This window comes from Ciconia boyciana, chromosome 21 (assembly GCF_034638445.1).
Source record: "Ciconia boyciana chromosome 21, ASM3463844v1, whole genome shotgun sequence".
NCBI classification, from domain to species: domain Eukaryota; kingdom Metazoa; phylum Chordata; class Aves; order Ciconiiformes; family Ciconiidae; genus Ciconia; species Ciconia boyciana.
The window spans coordinates 3,619,606-3,638,930 of record NC_132954.1 but is presented as its reverse complement, the minus strand read 5'-3'; the positions used below and the strand labels follow the sequence as shown (position 1 = coordinate 3,638,930).

General features: G+C 49.9%; 1 protein-coding gene across 5 annotated transcripts; it reads left to right on the top strand.

Annotated features, from left to right (window-relative positions):
- The first annotated feature begins 777 nt into the window (after positions 1-777).
- Positions 778-19,123, top strand: FAM76A (family with sequence similarity 76 member A). 5 transcript variants are annotated; one of them, XM_072884936.1, is made up of 10 exons: positions 778-889; positions 2,080-2,144; positions 2,973-3,027; positions 3,600-3,752; positions 4,645-4,802; positions 5,352-5,438; positions 6,100-6,231; positions 11,240-11,375; positions 11,842-11,943; positions 18,940-19,123. In XM_072884936.1, the coding sequence occupies exons 1-10, from the start codon at positions 809-811 to the stop codon at positions 18,964-18,966; spliced, it is 996 nt and encodes a 331-aa protein (XP_072741037.1). In that variant the 5' UTR covers positions 778-808; the 3' UTR covers positions 18,967-19,123. The 5 variants fall into 5 exon arrangements, with proteins under 5 accessions (XP_072741037.1, XP_072741034.1, XP_072741038.1 ...); XM_072884933.1 differs by lacking the exon at positions 18,940-19,123 and adding an exon at positions 14,546-16,637; XM_072884937.1 differs by lacking the exon at positions 18,940-19,123 and adding an exon at positions 12,264-14,531.
- The last annotated feature ends 202 nt before the right edge of the window (positions 19,124-19,325 follow it).

Below are 19,325 nucleotides of genomic sequence, written 5' to 3'. Positions count from 1 at the left end.
CTCCTTCACCCACCTCCGCAGAAGCCTTCCCTTCCCTGCCGCGGCTCCTCACCTCCCCAGCCCCGCTGGGCCCCCTCCTTCCAGCCCAGCCCCCGAGCCCTGCCCTAACCCAGCCTCCCTTCCTCCTCCGGGCCTGCACGGCCGCCTCACCCTGCCCTCCCCTCACACACCAGCTACGGATCTCCCTTTCGCCTTGCCCTGGCTTAGCCCTGGCAGCCCCCTCCTTTGCCCTTCCCTCGGCCCTGGCCCAGCCCAGCTCAGCCCCCTCCCTTCCCTTGGCTTGGCTTGGCTTGGCTTGACCTGACCTGACCTGACCTGACCTGACCCGGCCCGGCCCGGCCCGGCCGCTTCCCCCGGCCTGGCCTGGCCTGGCCTGGCCTACCCTAGCCTAGCCCGGCCCGGCCCGGCCCGGCCCGACCCCACTTCCGGGTCCCCTCCCGCAAGGCCTTGTGGGCCAGCCCCCACCCTGCGCGATCTCGCGCGACCTCCCCAGAGCCGCGCGCGCCCCCAGGACGCGTCACGCCGGGGGTGGGAGACGGGGACGAGCGATTGCATCACCGCGGTGCGCGCAGCGCTCCCTGCGTGACGTCAACGCTTCCCCTTCCCCAACGCCCGCGGAGAGAAAGGGTGGGGGGAGGAGGCGGCCCCGCTCCGCCCTCTCCCGGGATTGACGGCTGACTTGACCAATGAGAAGCGGAGCAGGCGTGAGTGATGCGGCGGGAGGCCAATGGCAGGGGCGGAGCGGCGGGAGGGGGCGGGAACGGGCGGCCGGGGCGGGCTGGGCTGCGCCTGTCAGCGGGGCGGCGGGATGGCGGCGCTCTACGCCTGCACTAAGTGCCACCAGCGCTTCCCCTTCGAGGCGCTCAGCCAGGGCCAGCAGCTCTGCAAGGTCCGGGGCGGCCGGCGGGGCCCGGGGCGGCTGGCAGGGACGCCTAGGGGAAGGAGACTGGGGGCCTGTCTGTGAGGGAGCTGGTGGGGGGGCAAGGGCCGACTGGAGGGCTGTTGGTGAGGGAGGGTGGGCAGGGGGTGTTTTGGAGGGGGCTGGGGGCTTTTAGAGGGACCGGGGATAATTGGGGGCTGTTTGTGGGGAGGCCCTGGGGAGGCTAGGGCCTCGAGGTGGTTATTTGGGGCCTGAGGGTACGGGGTGGGCAGTTGAGGGCTGTGTGGGTGCGGCCCTGGGAGCCTTTGGGAGGTTTTGAGGGGCTGGAGGTGTGGGGGCAGCTGGTAGAGCCTGGGGGCTGTTGGGGGGGTATGGTATTGAGGGGGTAATAAGCGAGCTGTTTGTCAGGGGGACCTGAGGGCACTGAAGGCTGTTTGAGGGGTATTTGGAGGGCGTCGGAGAGGGAGTCATGGGGCCGTTGGGGGGGAGGTGGATGCTATTCATGAGGGAAGGCCTGGGGACAAGGGAAGGGCTGTTTGTGAGGGAGGCTGTTAGCAAGGGGAGAGGCCTGGGGCATTTGGGAGGTGCCGAGGTGTTTGGGAGGGTCTGGGGACATTTGGGGGAGGTCTTATGGTACCTTGGAGGAGGGAGGTGGGTCTTGGGGGACAGTTGGAGTGGGTGGGGCAGTTTGGGTGGGGAAGAATGAGATCAAGGATGAGACAGGGAATGAGGGGCAGGAAATGGAGTAGCCTGGGATTGCTGAGGCAGATGGGGCAAAACAGGCAGGCGCAGGGGAACCTCCGAGGCATGGGGTGAGAGGAGAGCGGAGCCGGAGGCACTCCGGGCACAGGAAGCTTGTGGAGGGCAGAGGCGTGAATAACTGTTGCAGGACTCTGTGTTCCTGCCCTGGGATGTGAGGCCAACCACTGTGACCCTTGTCTGTGGGCGTTGCGCACAAATAAGCCCTCGTTACGAATCTCAATTTACTTCTGGCTCACCTGTGACACATGCCATTCCTGTCGCCCTTCCTCTGCTCTCAGCCCTTGTAAGAGCAGCATGACTGTACAGGCAGGAAATGTTTTGAGTTTGACGGATGTGTGTGCGTGTGGTGGGAGCGGAGGTCAGCAGGTGATCTGGGATTTCGGGAAACGGTGTGCGGGAGGAGCATTGCATCTCACCGAACGCTTCTGTTGTTGCAGGAGTGCCGGATTGCGCATCCCATTGTTAAATGCACTTACTGCAGGACTGAATTCCAGCAGGAAAGGTAAACACTTGCTGAGCTGGGGAGACCGAGGTTTTCTTTAGAACAGACGCACCCAGGGAACCGTAATGTTTCCACACCTTTGATGACTGAGCCTTAACCTGTAGATTGTTGCTGTGGAAGACTTGGGGGGACCTTTGGTCTTCTTCAAAGGTCTGCTGGGCGAGTTGGTGTGCCTCTGCAGGGTCCTTAGATTTGCACCTTTTGCTTGGCTTTTATTTTTGGTCAGTGCTCAGATGCATCTTCCAGTGAAGGATCTGGGCGCATCTTCCCACAAGTTTTCTTCTTATCTGATTTCTAGTATCTAAAAATTATTTCCTAATGTGTTTCCTTTAGCTGTGCTTTTGCCTTTTTGCATTTCTGTAAGTTCCGTAGCTTACAGAGGAAGGATTGGTAAACCCAGTAGATGCGTGCGGGCCATTGTGTGGGGTGTTCTTTCCTGTGTTTGATGGGCAAATACACCTCTGTCCTGACCTCCCTTAACCTTGTCATCCAGAGCAGACCTCCTCCAGAACTGAGGCCGTCACCAGTGCTGAATCACGCCTGCTGCCAATTAGCTGGTGACCAGACTCCTGTATTTGTAAGGACAAAAAACTGGTGTCATCTGGGGATGCCTTAATTAAAAGATACCTCCTACTAATACCACTTTTGGGCAAATTATCCTCAAGCAGATGAGGATAGGGAATGCACTTTGATATCAGAGTCCGTAGTGAAGATGAATACACTCTTGCCACTAGAGATGGAGCCTAGGGGAGACAAGGATCCTAACCACAGAGGTTTAATTTTCTTTGAGGAAGTGCTAATAGAATGATCTGTCCTTCTTTTTAACAGCAAAACCAACACAATATGCAAGAAGTGTGCTCAGAACGTGAAGCTCTATGGAACAGTAAGTGAGCAGGGCTCGTTGTCACCAGCCTCTTTTCCTTTCATCTTTCTTGTCTTTATCCTGCCGAATCCCAGAGCAGTTTATGGGCTGGCTCTGTTGTAATAGCATGACTGATCAATAATACGTGGGTCCCTCAAGCATGAAGCTTTTACTTTTTTCTCTTTTAGTACAGAAAAGAGCAGCTCTGCATCATTTTAGGCCAGGAAATGAACTGTTCGATATCCAATAGAAACAAGAGCATGCTTACACAAACTGAGATTGCTGCAGGAAGCAGTGATAAATCTTTCTTTCCTGCTTGTCTGAAATCTGAAAAAGCAATTTTGATTGTTTCTATTTTGGTGATATGTATTTTCTAAAGATTTCATAGCACTTGATAAATTGTCTGGGTGCCACAGCTAAATACACTTAGCTAGAGACCAGGGGTCCAAATGTAGTTATGTCTCCTGGATCAGCATTAAGATTAGCTTGGAACGGGGAAATAAAAGTTTTGAAGTGATGGGGAGAAGGGGAAAGAACAATGTATTAATGTGATTAGAAGGCACTGCTCTATCAGTTGTTCTTGTTTCTTAAAGCCAAAACCCTGCCAGTACTGCAACATTATAGCAGCATTTATTGGAAACAAGTGCCAGCGTTGCACAAACTCTGAAAAGAAGTATGGACCTCCGCACTCCTGCGAGCAGTGCAAGCAGCAGTGCGCGTTTGACCGGAAGGATGATAGAAAGAAGGTCAGTATCTCTGCAAAAAGAGGCTGAAAAGGTAAAAGGGCTGATCACAGTGATCGTCTGTCCATATCCTTCACGTATTCTCTAGCATTTCAAAAAGGGGTGTCTCTTGGTTGTGAAGTATTTTTCTGGAGTTGAGCTTTGCTGTGGGAGCTGTGTTTTGGAGCTGTTTAATCTTTGAGCCCCTCTGCTTCTTTGGCAGATCTACTGAGAAAGATTTATTGAATTTGGCCTAAGGGTAGGTGGGCTGGCAAGGGAGAAGGGCCCTCTGAGTGAAATATGAGGTACCTGCTTGGGGAGAGGGACGGGGAACAATATTTGTGCTGTAGCCTGAGGAGCTGGAAGTGTCATACCTCCACCAGGAAACCCATTTCATGGCTTCTGCATACCCTTTGCTTAAACAACATAGTGCTCCTTGGGAGGTGTGTGCTTCTAAGGCCTGCTTCCTGCAGGCTATGAACATCTATTGTTCGTTTGGGACGCTGCGCTGATAATCCCTGTCCTCCTGCTGATCCTCCTCGAGCAGAGACCCTTGCTGTTTTGGTCTCCAGTGACTACCCTGTCATGTACCACTCCTTGGCGTTGCTTTGACAGAAATCCCACTAGAGTTAGTGTTTCCTGGTGAATGGGTGCTATAAGATGGTCTGTAAGCAAAGCTTGGCAGAGACTGTAGTTACGATAGATTAGCTGCTGTTAATGAGTACTGCCTGCATTGCACCAGCCACGCCAGATGCATTTCTTACCCTTTCCAGGCACTCGAGGGATCCTTTTTGAGTCGCCGCTTATTCATATGTGAACTTAAGCCTGAAGGTGCTTCTTGTCTTCTCTGTGTTTGGTTTGTGGGCAGGAAGCAAGACCAAAACTTCTCCCTCTCTCTTTCTCTCTCATCTTCCAGGTGGATGGAAAGCTGCTATGCTGGTTATGCACGCTATCCTATAAACGGGTCCTACAGAAGACCAAAGAGCAGTGCAAACACCTGAGCAGCTCTTCCCGGGCAAGCCTGCAAGAGAAGGAACAGTACAGTAGGCTCAGCAGTGGCAGCCACTATAACAGGTAACCTGCACAAGCTTTTTTGTTGTGCGGGGTGAGCTTGCCTCTGGGGTGAGCAAACAGGGTGCCTGGCTGCTCCACGCTCCTTAGGTGCGCTTCCTAAAGTAACTGGGAGAAGTGCCTGGGGGCTCGGTACCCTGGTGATAGGTTTTGGCAGCTGTCTGTTGTTGAGGAGAATCTGGCTAAGTCAGGCTTTGCTAGTTTGCAAACCCCACTGTGCTGGAGTAGACTTGTAGTCCGACAGTGCTTCGTAGCAATTCAGCTTACTGAACTTGTACACAATTAAAGCTAAATTGCATTTGTAAAATTTAATGATTGAAATGTAGATTTTAAGCATGAATTCTTCACCTACGTACTGATCTGACTGACACATTGTTTTCTGTTTATTTTTAGTCTCCAGCTACTCTTCAAGGAATGAATTTTTTATCATTCTTTCTTCCGCTAGGAAATATTGTTTTAATAGGTTCAAAGCGTGTGGGAATATTTATCTGCTTCTCTGTCTTAGACTGCAAGTCACTCAGGTTCTGACATAGAGTTTCCTTGTTTTTCTAGCCAGAAAACCTTATCCACCTCTTCTATTCAGAACGAAATCCCAAAGAAGAAAGCCAAGTTTGATGCCATATCTGCCAATGGTGACAGGTGAGCCTGTTACATGGGGAAATTGTGGGTGGGGGGTCTTGTTTGCTAAGTTTATATAAGACAGAGTTCTATGCGAATAGCAGGAAGCTCTTATGCTAGAGCAGGGATCTCGGGCTTTGGGACCTCGAGGGGCTGCATTAGCAGCTTTCCAGAACCTGGCAGGCCAGTGGTACTTGGCATTTAGACATAGGTTTGAAGAGGAAAAGAATACCTAGTGCCTGTACCTGCTAGGATAGAAGCTGCTTGTCGGCTGAGCTCCCCAATAGTTAGAAACACTGCAGCCAGACCAGCTTTATCCTCTCCCTGCAGTTACAGGGGGAGGAGGGCTGTTGGCTGCGCTGTAGAGTTGAGGTCTGCAGGTTTTGTGCTTTTGGGGCTATCGGACTGATCTGCAGGGAAATGACCTCAGAGGAGAGGATCAAGACCCACCTCCCATTTCCCCTCCTGCCTTCTGGGGGAGGGACAAGCAATCAAAGAGCTTTGCTTCAAAGCATCCAATCCCATTCTGCTGTCACAGTTTGTGGTGGATTATGTTGATGCCGGCTGCATGCGCAGCAGAATGGGAGTCACTAGCAGAAACAGGAAATTGAGGTGGATTTTTATTTTTTTACAGTCTTGTACATGCATATTTTCATTCCTGCCTTTCCTCTCTGATTCTCAGCGTTCCTTCCTCTCCCGAGATGCTTTGTCCCCCTATCCAGAGTGCCCCGTCCACGTTGGCGCAGTGGGCTGCTTCCCAACAGAGTCTCGGTGCCCACCATTGTCCTGTTTCTCAAGGCACTGACATCCTGAAGTGAGATCACCTGTTGTTTTCTCCCCTGTTGCCCTCCCTCCCTGGGAACTGCCTCATACATGGAAACTGTCCCTCTCGATGGATCTCTTTCCAAACAGCAGTGAATTGGAGGCACGGACTGGAGTATAGGCTCGTTAGTGCCAAAGGGTCTGTTAAAGCCACTGGTAATTAATTGCTCGCTACCTACCTTGAATGTCTTTTCTTCAAGATCAGAGATCGCATCTCTCCTGTAGATACTATTGACACCTTGTCAATCTTTGTGAAGTACTACAATGGGAAATAGAACTTAAATAATTTTGTGAGGCAGTGGTCTAAAAGACCATTTATCATCTGAATGGTGTTTTCAGTTAAAAGTTGGAAAAATGTAAGGATTAACTGTGGCTTGGGAGCCGCGGCTGAGCATGGAGTGCTCAGAGAATTCATCTACTGCCTTCAGTGCTGGTGGAGCCAGAGGAGAGACTGGAGACAGGTCCTGGTAGAACCAGGGCAGCCCATCAGTGTTGCTGCAGCTTTCCCCCTAGAGCCCTGTTAAGGCTCCTGCTCACCTACTGAGGCTGCTCTCTGGGCTATAGGACAGTACCAGGTATTTTTATCTTCTCACTAAAGCCTGGGCTGAGACCTAACAACTCATTTTAGTGGCTTGAAAAAATCTGAGAAGCGAAAGGTCCCATGCTCTGGCATCAATTGCTCAGCCATTCGTTTGCAAATCAGGAGTACGTATTAGAGGAATCAAATGCCTTCATTTCTGTTTGCTCTTGATTCAGATGTTGTCAGTCTGGCTCCTGCCAAGGCTGTGGTCCTTGCCACACTTTTTTTGATGAATCCCAGTAACAAACTGTGTGTAATTTTAGCAACTACTGAAGAGCTCCAGCAATGTGCTGTAGAAAAGGCGAGCTGCAGCTGCCTTAAATAGACATATGGCTGTGTTTCTTGAGTGGAATAATAATGGTGGTTCATTAAGTGTGTTTTTGGAGTTGCTGGAGGGTTTTTTTGTGAGGCTGAAGCCTCCACAACCCTCCCCTCTTGCACCATTTTCTATCAGATTGTCCCCCCCAGAGTCAGCCTGGAGTCTGGGTCACAGCCTGAGTGTGGAGTTAGGGTCTGCTGCAGTGCAAGGCTTGTTTTCATCAGTGGTGTGGTCTGGAGCGGGGTGATACACAACCAGCACCTCTTCGCTGCTGAGATCAGCCACAACTTTCTGTACAGTGTGTCTTGGCTCCAGCCAATCTTCATGCAGCCTTCACCTGGGCAAAATTTGGGCACACTTGAGCTCAGTTAACTTTGGCAACACCCCCAACAGGGTCCAGCTTATCTGAAATTGTTGCTCCTTTGTGGATACAATAGGAATTCTTTTATTGTGTCTTACTGAATTCCCTCTGTATGTTTTTGTTTACATATCTCGGAGTGGATGTTGCTCCCAATGGCTGTGATGTGGGGACTGATGTGGGGACTGGTCATTTAATGGGTGGCGTTGAATGGTTCATTCTGGGTGAGCTCTGTGAGGAGGTAACAGCACTGGCCCTGCTGTGCACGGAGTAGCTTTCCCCCGCAGTGACTCTCAGCACAGCCTGTAGCAGACCTTGCCCTACTAATCCCGCTGTCCTGGGCTGCCCCTGCGTGTGTCAGCACCCCGGCTTCACCTTCAGCCTCTGGTGCTGTGCCTGTCCTGATTCGGGCAGTGCTTGGTGTCCCCATCCTCTTGTGCAAACGCTGCCAGAAGTGTTTTTATGTTACAGACTCTGCGGATGAACACACTGCAGTCCCTTTTCCCGTGACTATAGACAAGGTGCTAAATTATGCTTTTAACACCAGGCAATGATGAGCGCTACAGACTGAGCTGGCTGGGGGAAGGCAGTGATGCCGGAGGATGCTGAGCAGCAAAGTTCATTTAGTAAAAAGATTCTCATTTGCCTAGGAAAGTCCTGGCATATGCTTAAAGCACTGGGACTTGTGCTGAACTGCGCCTGCTTTTGGTGGTGTTAGAGGACGTGTAAGTTCAGATGCTGGTTCTTATTGGTCTGGGTGGATTTTTGCGCATGGGGGATATTTTTGTCTAAGGTAAAACTTGGATGCTGGTTCGGTCAGCCTGGTCTGTGCCTCTCTATGCTAGCCTGACTTGAATAACAAAATCTTTAAGCTTGGCATTTGTGCTGCCTAATTTCAGCCATTTAACAGGTGTGGAATTTAAGGCAGTCATTTTGGTTTCTTTTTTGCTCAATGGAGAAGGCAGGTGTCTTTGGAAGAGCTCCATTTTTTCCTCTGTCTCCACTGAAAGCAAGGGGAGCTCATCAATTCACTTTAATTAGAGGCGTGTATTTTAGACTGTTCAAACATGAAGAGCACACGTCCCTCTGACCTATCCCAAGGGGCTGGGATTCTGGGTATGGAGGTTAATTGTAGGGGAAATGGCTTTTTTGTGTTTGGTTGGTTGTTTTAATTCTTAATCTGTTTGTTAAGGGAATGGAGCAACTTGTATTTGGCAGTTTTCCTTCTAATTTTGGAGTCTCAGGCTGCTTCCTTAACATGGGGTTAAAGACAGAGGAACCTTTCATTACTAACTTGTCAGTCTTTCAAAAAAAAAAAAAGTGGGAAAAAAAAAGGCTACTTCTTTAATTAGCATCTTGACACAATTGAGGGTGCATTTTGCAGCAACTGGACAGGAAAATACCTGCCTGTGCTCACGTACTTGACAGGAGGGGATGCCTGGGCACTCTGAGCCCACCGTTACCCACTTGTGGAGGCAGGAGGAGGCCCTGGGGTCGGGTACCGGGTCTGCTGGGTGCGAGAGTGGCTCTGTGGAAGGCTGGTGGCCCTCCTGTCCCTTCTCCCCGCTGGGTGGCAGGGCCGGCTCTCACCTTCCCGGCTCCACAGTGTGCTCTGCAACAGGAGCTGCCGAGGAGGGAATTTTTCCTGCCAGAGGAGCTGCTCAGAGAAATGCTCGCATCTCACAGCACTCTTTATCACCCCAGGATATGGCAGGAGGGAAGCTTGCCTGGGCAAAGGAGTGGTGTAAGCAAGAGTTTGTTTTTAGCTAGAGGGAATCAGTGAGGAAGCCTTTTTTTCTCTGTGGAGGCTGCTTTTCTTTCTCTTTTTTTTTTTTTTTTTCCCCTCTCCTCCCCAGCATATTTGCACTGAGTGGGAAATTAAAGCTACTGTTAGTAACATGCTTGCACACAGAAAGGTGCTGGAGCACCCACCATCATCTTGCACAGCCTCCACTTGGGGAAACTGTACTCAGGAACAGTTTTAAGATGGAGGTATTCCCTGCTAGTCTGCATGTATGAACCTCTTCTGCACTCGAGAGCTGCCCAGCATGACAAGCACAGTGCTAGATCCAGTGTACCCAGAGACCTGCTGCATCTTATGGTGTGGGCTCTGCTGTCAGCATGTTTTAACCATGCAAGACTCTTCCACCATGGGCTGTCTCCTACAGACCCTCAATTCTGAGTTTTCCTTTGCCAAGCTTTCTCTCCCAGTGCCACAGGGCTATCCTGTGACTTTCAGATCTGTGAAGCTGCCCCTGCTTAGTTTCCCTTTGTAGATCCCCAGCACAGTGGTGGAAAGAGCCTTTTCTTCTGCCCACATCCTTGCTAATCAGTCCAATCAATGCAGACTGTGCTTTTAATTAGAAAATGGATTATTTCCAGGCACTAGAGGAGACCCCTGTGTGAGGTGAGCAGCCGGTACTCTGCCTCGGTGTACGGATAGGGGTCTGGAAGCATGGAAGTGGCAGCATACTTGGGAGAGGCAGTGATTTGGGTTCAGACCATGCCATCCCCAGTCCGCTGCAGCTCCTAGCCTTAGAGCTGAATGCAGGCTTTAGGGCGTGTGGTGATCTACTCTGGAGGCTTTAAAAAAATATAACCCTGGCTTCAGGTAACCCTGGCTATTTATCTTTATAGCAGCAATGCTGTCTGGTAACAGCCAGACTTGAAGTAATCTTCTAGGTGAAGCTTTGTTGCCTTATTACTGTTAAATTTTTATTCAGCAATTTCAGGTGTGTGCAGCTGGGAGTGTGCTGCCCTTTTAGCACCAAGAGATAAAAATCAGGCTTACCATTACAGCAGTAAGGAGCAGAAGGCAGGCAAAGATCAGGCGAGCTCCTTGGGCCTGTGGCTGCAGCTCATTGTATCTTACAATCTGAAGTATTCCTGTAGTGTAAGACTGTGCTGCCCAGATCACTGAGTATCTCATAGGGAGAGTTGTGAATTACCAGTGCAGGGGAGTGACTCATGTCCAGATAGATTTTTTTTTTATTATTATTATTTTTTTTTAAGCTGGTTGCTTAGGTTTAGAGTACCTGGTGGTGTACAAGTGGTGTGCTCAGCTGTTTCTCTGTCTTCCTGGAGAGAGTTTTTCCTGCTCTGAAGTGGTAATGAAGCTTCTTCCTAAATTGCTGTATCATGGTGGAATCAAAATGCAAAAGTCCAGCATGTCTTTTTACCCCTTTTCCCTGCTGAGGACAGTGCTGACTTTAATCTAGGTATCTCCCTTTGCTTTGTTTGTTTAACTTGAGGTTATTTGTTTCTCTTTCATGTTCCCTCCTTGCCAGAATGTTTGTTTATATTTAGTGAAAAGTTTTGCTGTACATCCAAGGACTGCCTGCGAGCAAAGAGGGTTCCTAGGTGGTTGCATAAAGTTTCATTAGCTCTCCGATTGCTGTCCTCAACTCTTTGGTTTGAAAAGAGGTCCTTGCTGTTTGAATGGTTGCTGCAGTCACTGGCTGATGGTCACCCGTAGGAGTCCCGTGTCCGTGCTGATCATGCAATAACACAACTCGATATATCACACGTAATCCCAGCTGCCTGTCATACCATGTATTTCCCAAATTCCATGTGGCATCCAGGGCAGGGATACAGGTAACACCTGCATTCAAGGAGTCTTTGGAGGACACGATGTGTGTCATGAAGTGATTCCCATTCTCCTCCGAGTGCCACCTGTGGGAGTTTCCTTGCCTCAGTGAAGAGAAGGGGTCATGATGAGAGTCTTTCCCTCTTCTTTGTTGCAGTTTTTCTCCAGACCTTGCCCTGGACTCTCCTGGCACTGACCACTTTGTTATCATTGCCCAGCTGAAGGAGGAAGTGGCTACTTTAAAAAAGATGCTGCATCAGAAAGATCAGATGATTTTGGAGAAGGAGAAGAAGGTACAGCCCTTGGCTTGCTTCCCCCCACAGCATGCTGACATGTTCACGCAGATCACACTCCAGCAGAGTCTCGCTTTTTATCTTGGAGCAAGCAAGAGAGTTTCTGGCTGTTTCCAGGCTGCCTCCTTTCCAAAGTTAAAGAGGCTTTCTGGACCCACCCAGGAGTTCTCATTTCATAAAGGGTCATTTTCTGACCACTGTCTCTGAGACCTCCATGTGGGGGCAAGACTGAGAAAAAGCATGCTGCTCTGTGCAGAAAGACAGCCCTGGCTGCTCCTGCTTCTCTGTGCCACTCAGAGATACGGTTCTGGTCTCATTCCACTCCCTCTGCCCACCCCAGCACATTTCTGAACTCATCCAGTCTCATGCAACTTCTGCAGAGGCATTTGCTGTGGCAAGGTGCGTCTGGGGTTAAGGCATTCGTTTCTTCTTCCAGCTCACTTGCTCCTTACTGGTTTATCTGCAGATCACAGAGCTGAAAGCCGACCTGCAATACCAGGAGTCGCAGATGAGGGCAAAGATGAACCAAATGGAGAAGACGCACAAGGAGGTCATGGAGCAGTTACAGGTGACAGCATTTTTGTTTTAATTTGCTGAGTTGTGCTGTACCCAGGAGTGCCTGAGGACACTCCTGATCAGAACACCCCGTGAGCTTCTGCACACACAGCTCTACTAACGCTTCTCAGCCCTGTCCTACAGCCTCTCTGCTCTGCCAGGCAAGCCCCTCCCCAGCTCTGTACCAGGCTGCAGTGCATCATAACCCCTATTTATATCCTCCTTGCTGCTCTCTATTCAGGCTCAGACTTACTGTATTGTAAAGTGCTGTGTTGTGTCCCCTGTGGACTAGACGGGAACCATCAAACTCATTTTACCTATTGCCAAAATCAGGTTTGAACCTGTTTCTCCAGACTGCAGAACCTTTGACAGCTCCCTGCACCATGTAGCTCTTAATGTGATTTATGTGACCAGTAACCAGAGAGAACAAAGCTCAAGAAACAATTGGCAGTTCCTTTAGCACTGTATCTCTGTCGTCGAAATAAAGAAGTCCCTGAGCTCGAGGGAACAGGGAGAGCAGGATTCTTGTCATGGCCATGGAAACACTGGGCAGACTATCAGCATGAATATGCTCTGAGCCACTGAAGAGATCAGGTCAAAGGGGAGCTGGTTACAGGGAAGAAATCAGACACAGAGGTGAACTTTGCACCCTTTAATTACTCTGGGGTGTATAATGATCTAAAGCCCTAGCGATGAGAAATGGGAGGGGATAAGACAAAAGGCTTACATTCCCGCTGAGAAAACAGCCCCTCCTCCATTAGCACATGCCCAAGTTACTTATTGGAGTGGAAGACAGGTTTGGGAGACTACAGCTGCTGTCAGAAAGCTGGTGCCTGTGAGATCCCCTTCACAATGCACATTCTTAAGCACTGTAAAGCCTGTCTGAAGGTTGGAATATCTGTGTGTGGTATGCTGAGGGCTGGATGTGCTTCCCGCTCCTCGTGAGCTGGGCGGCACTGGTGGTTTGTGTTTGAGGGACTGCTGACAGCCAGAGCCTTCTGTCTCTGTACTGCTTTATTGATCCTGCACTGCCTGTGTCAGCCCAGAGCTGTTTGTGTCTCATAGCTTTGGGAGGCCTGCAAAGAATGAGTTGGTGTTTACTCCAGTTCTGAATAGACAATTTTCCATTAGCACAAACCACCACGTTTTGGTTGCCTTGACAGCCCTGGCTGTGAGGTCAAGGGCTAACTGGGAGATGACCCCCCTCCTCGCAGTGGTTTCCCAAGGCAGGGTACGCTGGTTGCTTGGTGTGTGTGGGAACAGCATACCCTGCTGCTGCCTCTGCTGTAGCTCAAAGAGGACGTCTGCCTTGAAAGCTGTCGGACACCTTCCAACAGCCTTAAACTCGCTCAATTCTGAAAGGAAAGAGGAAGCATCAGATCCACGAGCAGGTTTGCCTGCAGTCACCTGCCTCTCCGGGGTGGAGAGGGGTTTGCATGTCTGTCGCCCGCTGTGCTGTTCTGTACTTAGCTCGGACTGGGACTGCCCTGAACTCGTTCTCTCTGGTGTCCGAATGTTTTACTTCGGCTGGTATTGACTGAGGCTCTGGAAACTTTCTTTGCTGATTCCAAAATAAAAGTTCAAATCCTCTCGGTGTATTGTAGGTGCCTTGAAGTGTTCATATGATCCACTTTTTGAACGTGGTCTTGGTTTTCGTTATTTTGTCTTGTCTTTTCATGGGGGGGGAAGCAGGGGTGCCTGTATTCTTCCAGTCTGCAGGAGGTAAAAGAAGCTGCTTTACCACATGCAGCACTGGAGCAGAGGGTTTAATTCCTCTAATAACCCTTTGCATATTCGTTCGTTCGCTGGAAACCAAGGCAGAAGACCTGTATCTGGCTTCACATGGGTTCTACCCCTTATCCTACTGCTATAGCATAATTTACTACCTAGGCTAGAGGAGAGCGAGCTCAGAAGTTTGGTAAAGGGCTAGAGAGCCCTGTTCATAAGGTTCCATGATTTTCAATTCAGTGCAAACCAGAGAGACTATAAGTTGTTACGTGTTAGTGCTCTGATGGGCTTGGAAAACTCTTAGTAGAGCTGCAGGGTCAGTACAGCGCTGAATCCTGATAAAATGTTGGTGGCATGTGAAGAAACCGAGCATGAAGCAAAGGTGGAGAGCAGTGAGCTGCTCCACCCTACTTTTTTGATATAAGTGAGAATGGGGGCTAGGGGAAGCTGGCCTTCAACTCACTAAAACAAGTCAGGATGGGGGCTTGAGTCACCAGAGTTTCACTCCACCACTTTCCACGCTGTCAAAGCACGGTGGCTGGTGAAAGGGGAAGGAAGGAAACCCAGTCCCGGTGACCTTGGCGAGTGTCCTTGGCTGGTTTAATGCGAGTTGTGCATTTGTCACCTTTCACCATGGAAGCTGTTAACTTTCAGCCCGCTTCTCAGTTACAGCGGGGGGACGCGAGGGGGAAGGGATGGGAAGAGCCCCTCTAGGTGGTAGAGATGAGATGCTGGACTTGAGCTCGTGCTGTGACGCCGCGCAGCAACATCTACCTCCCTTTTCATCTGCGCGCAGGATGCCGGCAGCTTCTGTCCAGGCAGTTCTAGGATCCCGAGAACTAATGATGATCCGTGCCATTAAATACCCATTTTCACTGTGTTTCCAGGCCAAGAACAGAGAACTCCTGAAGCAAGCAGCTGCCCTATCGAAGGGCAAAAAGCCTGAGAAGTCGGGAGCAATAACCTCCCCTTAAAACCAAAACCCCCAATCTGGGAGCTTTCCCCAGCATTAGCCAAGGAGTCTAGGAGGCCTGCCTGATCGCTGGAAGCCAAAACCTCAGTGTTGTCACTATCCCACTGCCGTGGACTCGATGGAAACGCCTGGTGTGTGTTGCCTTTCGACAGCATGCTTGAGCGTGTCTGGTTTCGATCTCTGTTGAATACCAGTCTGGATCACGGCGATCCACGGGGAGAGGTCCCAGCCATCCTAAATCCCCCCCCGAAGTACTGCTTTCTGGAAGAAGTCTTTTCCTAACCAGTTACTACCACTGCCAACCCTTTTCATTAGCAAACAGGAACCTGCTGCATTAGAGACTTCTTGCTGGTTCCAAACCTGCTGCTGTGAGGCAATAGCCGTGGCCAGTTGTTACGCAGATAAGACGGGAGCTGCGTGTGGTGGGAGCTTGGTTTTTCTTGAACTGTTCCCTCTTCAAAAGGAAGCCGATAAATCACCAGCCCAACAGATGTTACTGGAAGGTTGTGCCACTGCTGAGAACGGTTGATCCAGCTTTTTGAAGATGCTTCCAAAATGGGGGCTATGTATTTATCTTGGAAGTTTTTTGTTTTGGGGTTTGTTTGTTTTGGTTTTTTTTCTTCTTTTCTATGTCATCTTGGCAAACCGAACTGCCTGGTTTTGTGTTTTCTTGTTTTGTTATGATAGCTTGTGGGTTGGGAGCCAGACTGTAACGATACAGACCCAAACCCACACCCCCTGTCCCCCCCAGTGCCCTAGTTACTTAGTGACCTTCAGGGCTTTGATGACTTCTGCAGCTTGGTGTGATCAAGCATCTCTTATTCCATTTCTTTACACGAGGAGAGTTCAAGGCTTGGATGTTCCCTCTGCTCCCCTCAGTCCCTGGACTGAACTCGCCCTCTTCTCCTTTCCCTGCCCCGTTGCTCCCTTCCAGATGCAGAAGTAGGGGCCAGGTTGGCTCCAGGAAAGCGCTTACTCAGACAGCGACCCAAGCCAGGGAGTGTTTCTCGGGGCTCTCCAGGGACATTTCTCACTGCTGATTAAAAGCCAGCAGAATAAAAGGGCTATGAAAGTTCCCTGTAACAGGGATGTGCTTCTCAGAAACAGCACAGAGACCACAGACCCTTCCAGCAAGGCCAGCTGGGGTGGGTGCTCCCCAGGCTCTGTCTGCAGTGCGTCTCTTGGGGCAGGAGGGGATAAAAAGCACTTGGCCACTGCGGGGGGGGGGGGCAAAGCACCTCACGGCTCTCGGCTGGCAGGAGCGCTCCTCGGCATCCCGGAGCCAAGCTCCGTTCAGGGTGTGAAGAAACATCTCAGGGTTTGGAGACCCTCGGGGCGGAGGAGTAGGGGGTGAAACCTTAGTCTGGAGCAGCGCTGCGGGTAGGTAGGTGACGAGGAGACATCGTCCTTGATGCAGGGCCGGCTGCTCTGTCAGGGTCTTTATTAAGGTTTTAACTAGAGATTGTGATTTTTTTTTTTCATCCTTTTTCTTGTTACTAAAGATGACTTTACTCAAAGGCACTTTTTTTTTAACGATGTTGGCTTCCGGCATGGAAGGAGCACGCTGCAGCATCAGACACTCTGCCATGTGGGTTTTTGTTCTTTTTTTTTTTTTTTTAAGAGACTCCTGATGTGAAAACAAGAAAAAAGAAAAAGTTGTTACACTTTGCCAGAGTGTGACAGCAGGAAAATACTCACCTAATTTTATACTTCACATGTTTTTAGAAAATGAGGTGCATTGGTGGGATTTTTTTTAAATGGGGGCTTTGCTTTTTTGCTTCCCTCAAGATACAGAAATAAGTAGAGGGAGGAAGGCCCTGTATATACTATTATGGGTTTTTTTTAATTGTGATAAATTGATCATGCAGTTGAGTAGCCGATGATTTGTAGTAATAACATTGTTTCTTTGTATGTTTGTAATAATGGAGATTTTAAAAGGGATGCTTTGATTTGTACAAAACTCTGACAACTGTAAAAGTGTTTTAAAAAATCCTCATCTGTGTCTGATACTTTCTATTTGCCTTAAGGGGAAAAAAAAAAAAAAAAGGGAACCAAAGCATCCTTCCCTGCCTGGAACTGATTTATCTCCTGCTGGCGGCTGCCTGGTCGAAGCATCAGCCGTGCTGCTCCGGGGTCTGGTGCGTATGGGAAGGAGACGGCATTTTTCTATTGTTCGGTTCGCTTCTACTTTTGTTCCTATCTTTAAATCCTCCCAATCAAGCCTGTTGCTAGGATCCTCGTTACTTGGTTACATCCAGCTTCCCAGGACCCATCCGGCTGTATCCGATGAGATCTGTTCTCTATTTTCTTCCCCAACCACATGAAGGAAGAAACAATATGGTCTTGGTAGGAAACAAAAAGACAAGAGGATAAGGGGGGGGCTTTCTTTTAAGATACAGATGCAAACGAGGTGAGTAAACACCGCTTATGTCTCTGAAGTCTTCCCCTTATCTCAGCCATGAGTCTGGAAGGAAAACAGGTTTGGTTGTTTGGGATTTTTTTTTTTTTTTTTTAAAGCTTCTAATTTTCCAGCAGAAATTCTGTAGCCAAAAACTCTCCCAAGATTTCCATCTGGAAATGCCCCCGTCCTTGCGGGAGCCGCAGTTCAGCGTGTTGTGCTTTCCTCGTCTGCTGTCGGTGCAGCTTCCCGACGAGACGAGCCGCGCTGTGGCACGCCGTGCTTTCCTCTCGCGGGGCAGAGGAGCTGCCGTGTCCTTGAACATCTGTTCCCAGAGCGCTGCCTGCAGCGCAGGGTGGGAAAAGGCAAACCCCAGCTCTGTTGAAACGCCACAACAGCTTTTCTAGCTCAAAAGAGTCTTTCTATATTATATTTTTCAAAGCCTGGAGTTGCACACAGAAAATAGCCATTTTTCTGGGAATCATTAGTTGTGACGAATACCCAAATTCATAGTTAAATGAGGGGAAGAAAAATAGTTTCTATGAAATCTTTCTTGTCGGTGCTATTCTTCCAATCTCTTTGTCCTTCTTCCAATCTCTTTGGCTCCTCGTGCCTATGAAAGCAGAGCCTGATGTGCACTGGTCAGAGTTTTCATCCCGGCTTTGCCGGATTTCAGCCCCCTGACCTAGCTGAGAGCCCTGGCGAGGGAGGGATGTCCTGCTCGAAGCGCTGAAGCTACCGCAGCCTCGCCGAGCTACTGCGGCTCAGGGTGACGCCTCGTACAAGTGCCTGTGCTGGGTCAGACCAGAAATCAGGGCCAGTACCCTCCACCAAAAAAAACAGCGTGGTTTGTTCGGTGTGTCCTGCACACCGGGTGGCTTGGAGGCTTCCCGAGCTGGGCCCAGCATCCGTGGCCTTTAGCAGCTCCTCGTCCCTCCTCCTTAGGCTGGTTTTCAGATGAAGGTGCCTAAATCGCAAGCTCGCAGCCTGCCACGACTGCCAAGCGAAAGGCTCGCCCAGTGCGAGGTGAGCTTGGCACCTCTTTCCCGGTCGGTGCTGCCGAAGCGTGCCAGTGCTGCTTAGCGTTTACGGGGCGCTTTATCTCTGCTGAGCACAGCGCAAACCTTGCCGTACCCTGGAGTGTGCCCAATTATCCTCGTTTACAGCAGGTCAGGAGACAGATGAGAGCTGATCTGCCAAAGGCTGGGTTCCCCGTCAGCGGGTAGAGCTGGGGCCAGCCGAAGATCCTCACGCTCCACCTCCCGTGCCGTGTCTCCGAGGGGCCGCTCTGTCTCTGCCCTGGCAGAGCTGCCGGGAGGATTTCAAACGGGTTGTGGGTAATTTTTGCAATTCCCAGCCAGACCTTGGGTAAGAAATGGCTGGCTCCTGCCTTTATCTCCTAGCACATGCTTCCTTCTCTCTGTGGTTTATCCACTGCTTCTAAAGCAGTTTGAATGTTTGCAGAAGGGTATATCTTCTATTTATTTAGTTCAGGTCGTGATTGCTTTATTTCTGTTTCAAAGCTTGAGGAAAACATGGTTTTGACAGTAACTGAACACACCTGAATATTACATACTGATCTCAGCCACCTGCTAGTAATGAAATCAAGGTCGAAAATGAGACTTCCAGATTTTTGGTCAGTTTTTTTTCCCCATTCCACTCATTTCAGGTGTGTTGATGTTTGGCTGCCCCTTGCCTGCATCCAGCAGAAATCTCTTCTGAAGATGCAGACGCTCAAAGTTCCCAGAGCGCTGACCTGGGGAGCTGGAGGCGGTTGGGTTTTCAGGGCGCAATGAAAACCTCTTGCGAAGCATTTCTTGAGATCTACTAACCCAGAGGATTAGATTTTTTGTTTTCTTTTTTTTTTTTAAGTAATTACTTGAATAAATATCTCCTTTCCAAACTTGCAGGCCCCCTGGCAAGGACCTGAAACTTGAGTACGCAAATGAATAGAAGCTGTTTTGCAGCCTGACAGCCTGTATCTGCAGCAGAAGTAAACTGACTTAACCAGCCGGTAATTACCCACAAACATGCTCCCTTCCATTCCTCCCTAATTGCTGGGGCTTTCTGGGAGCTGGCTTAGGCAGCACGCCCCGGGGGCAACAGCCTTTAAAATTGTCTTTGTAAAAAAAACCCACTAAGGATCTTAAAATCCTTTAAAGCTTCAGGAACGTGTGTTTTGTAGCTGGGCCAGGAGAGGTAAGCCCAAGCCTTGTTCTGAAGGTGAGAGAAGCAAGGGCAGAAAGAAGAGCTGGGCAGAGAAGTGAACCGAGCTGTCCAAGGAAACTGGGCTCCT

Coding starts and splice junctions, on each gene's coding strand:
- FAM76A (XM_072884933.1), top strand. CDS start 809: ATGGCGGCGCTCTACGCCTGCACTAAGTGCCACCAGCGCTTCCCCTTC. Junction 4,803..5,351: donor AGTGGCAGCCACTATAACAG/GTAACCTGCACA, acceptor TTGTTTTTCTAG/CCAGAAAACCTTATCCACCT. Junction 5,439..6,099: donor ATATCTGCCAATGGTGACAG/GTGAGCCTGTTA, acceptor TCTGATTCTCAG/CGTTCCTTCCTCTCCCGAGA.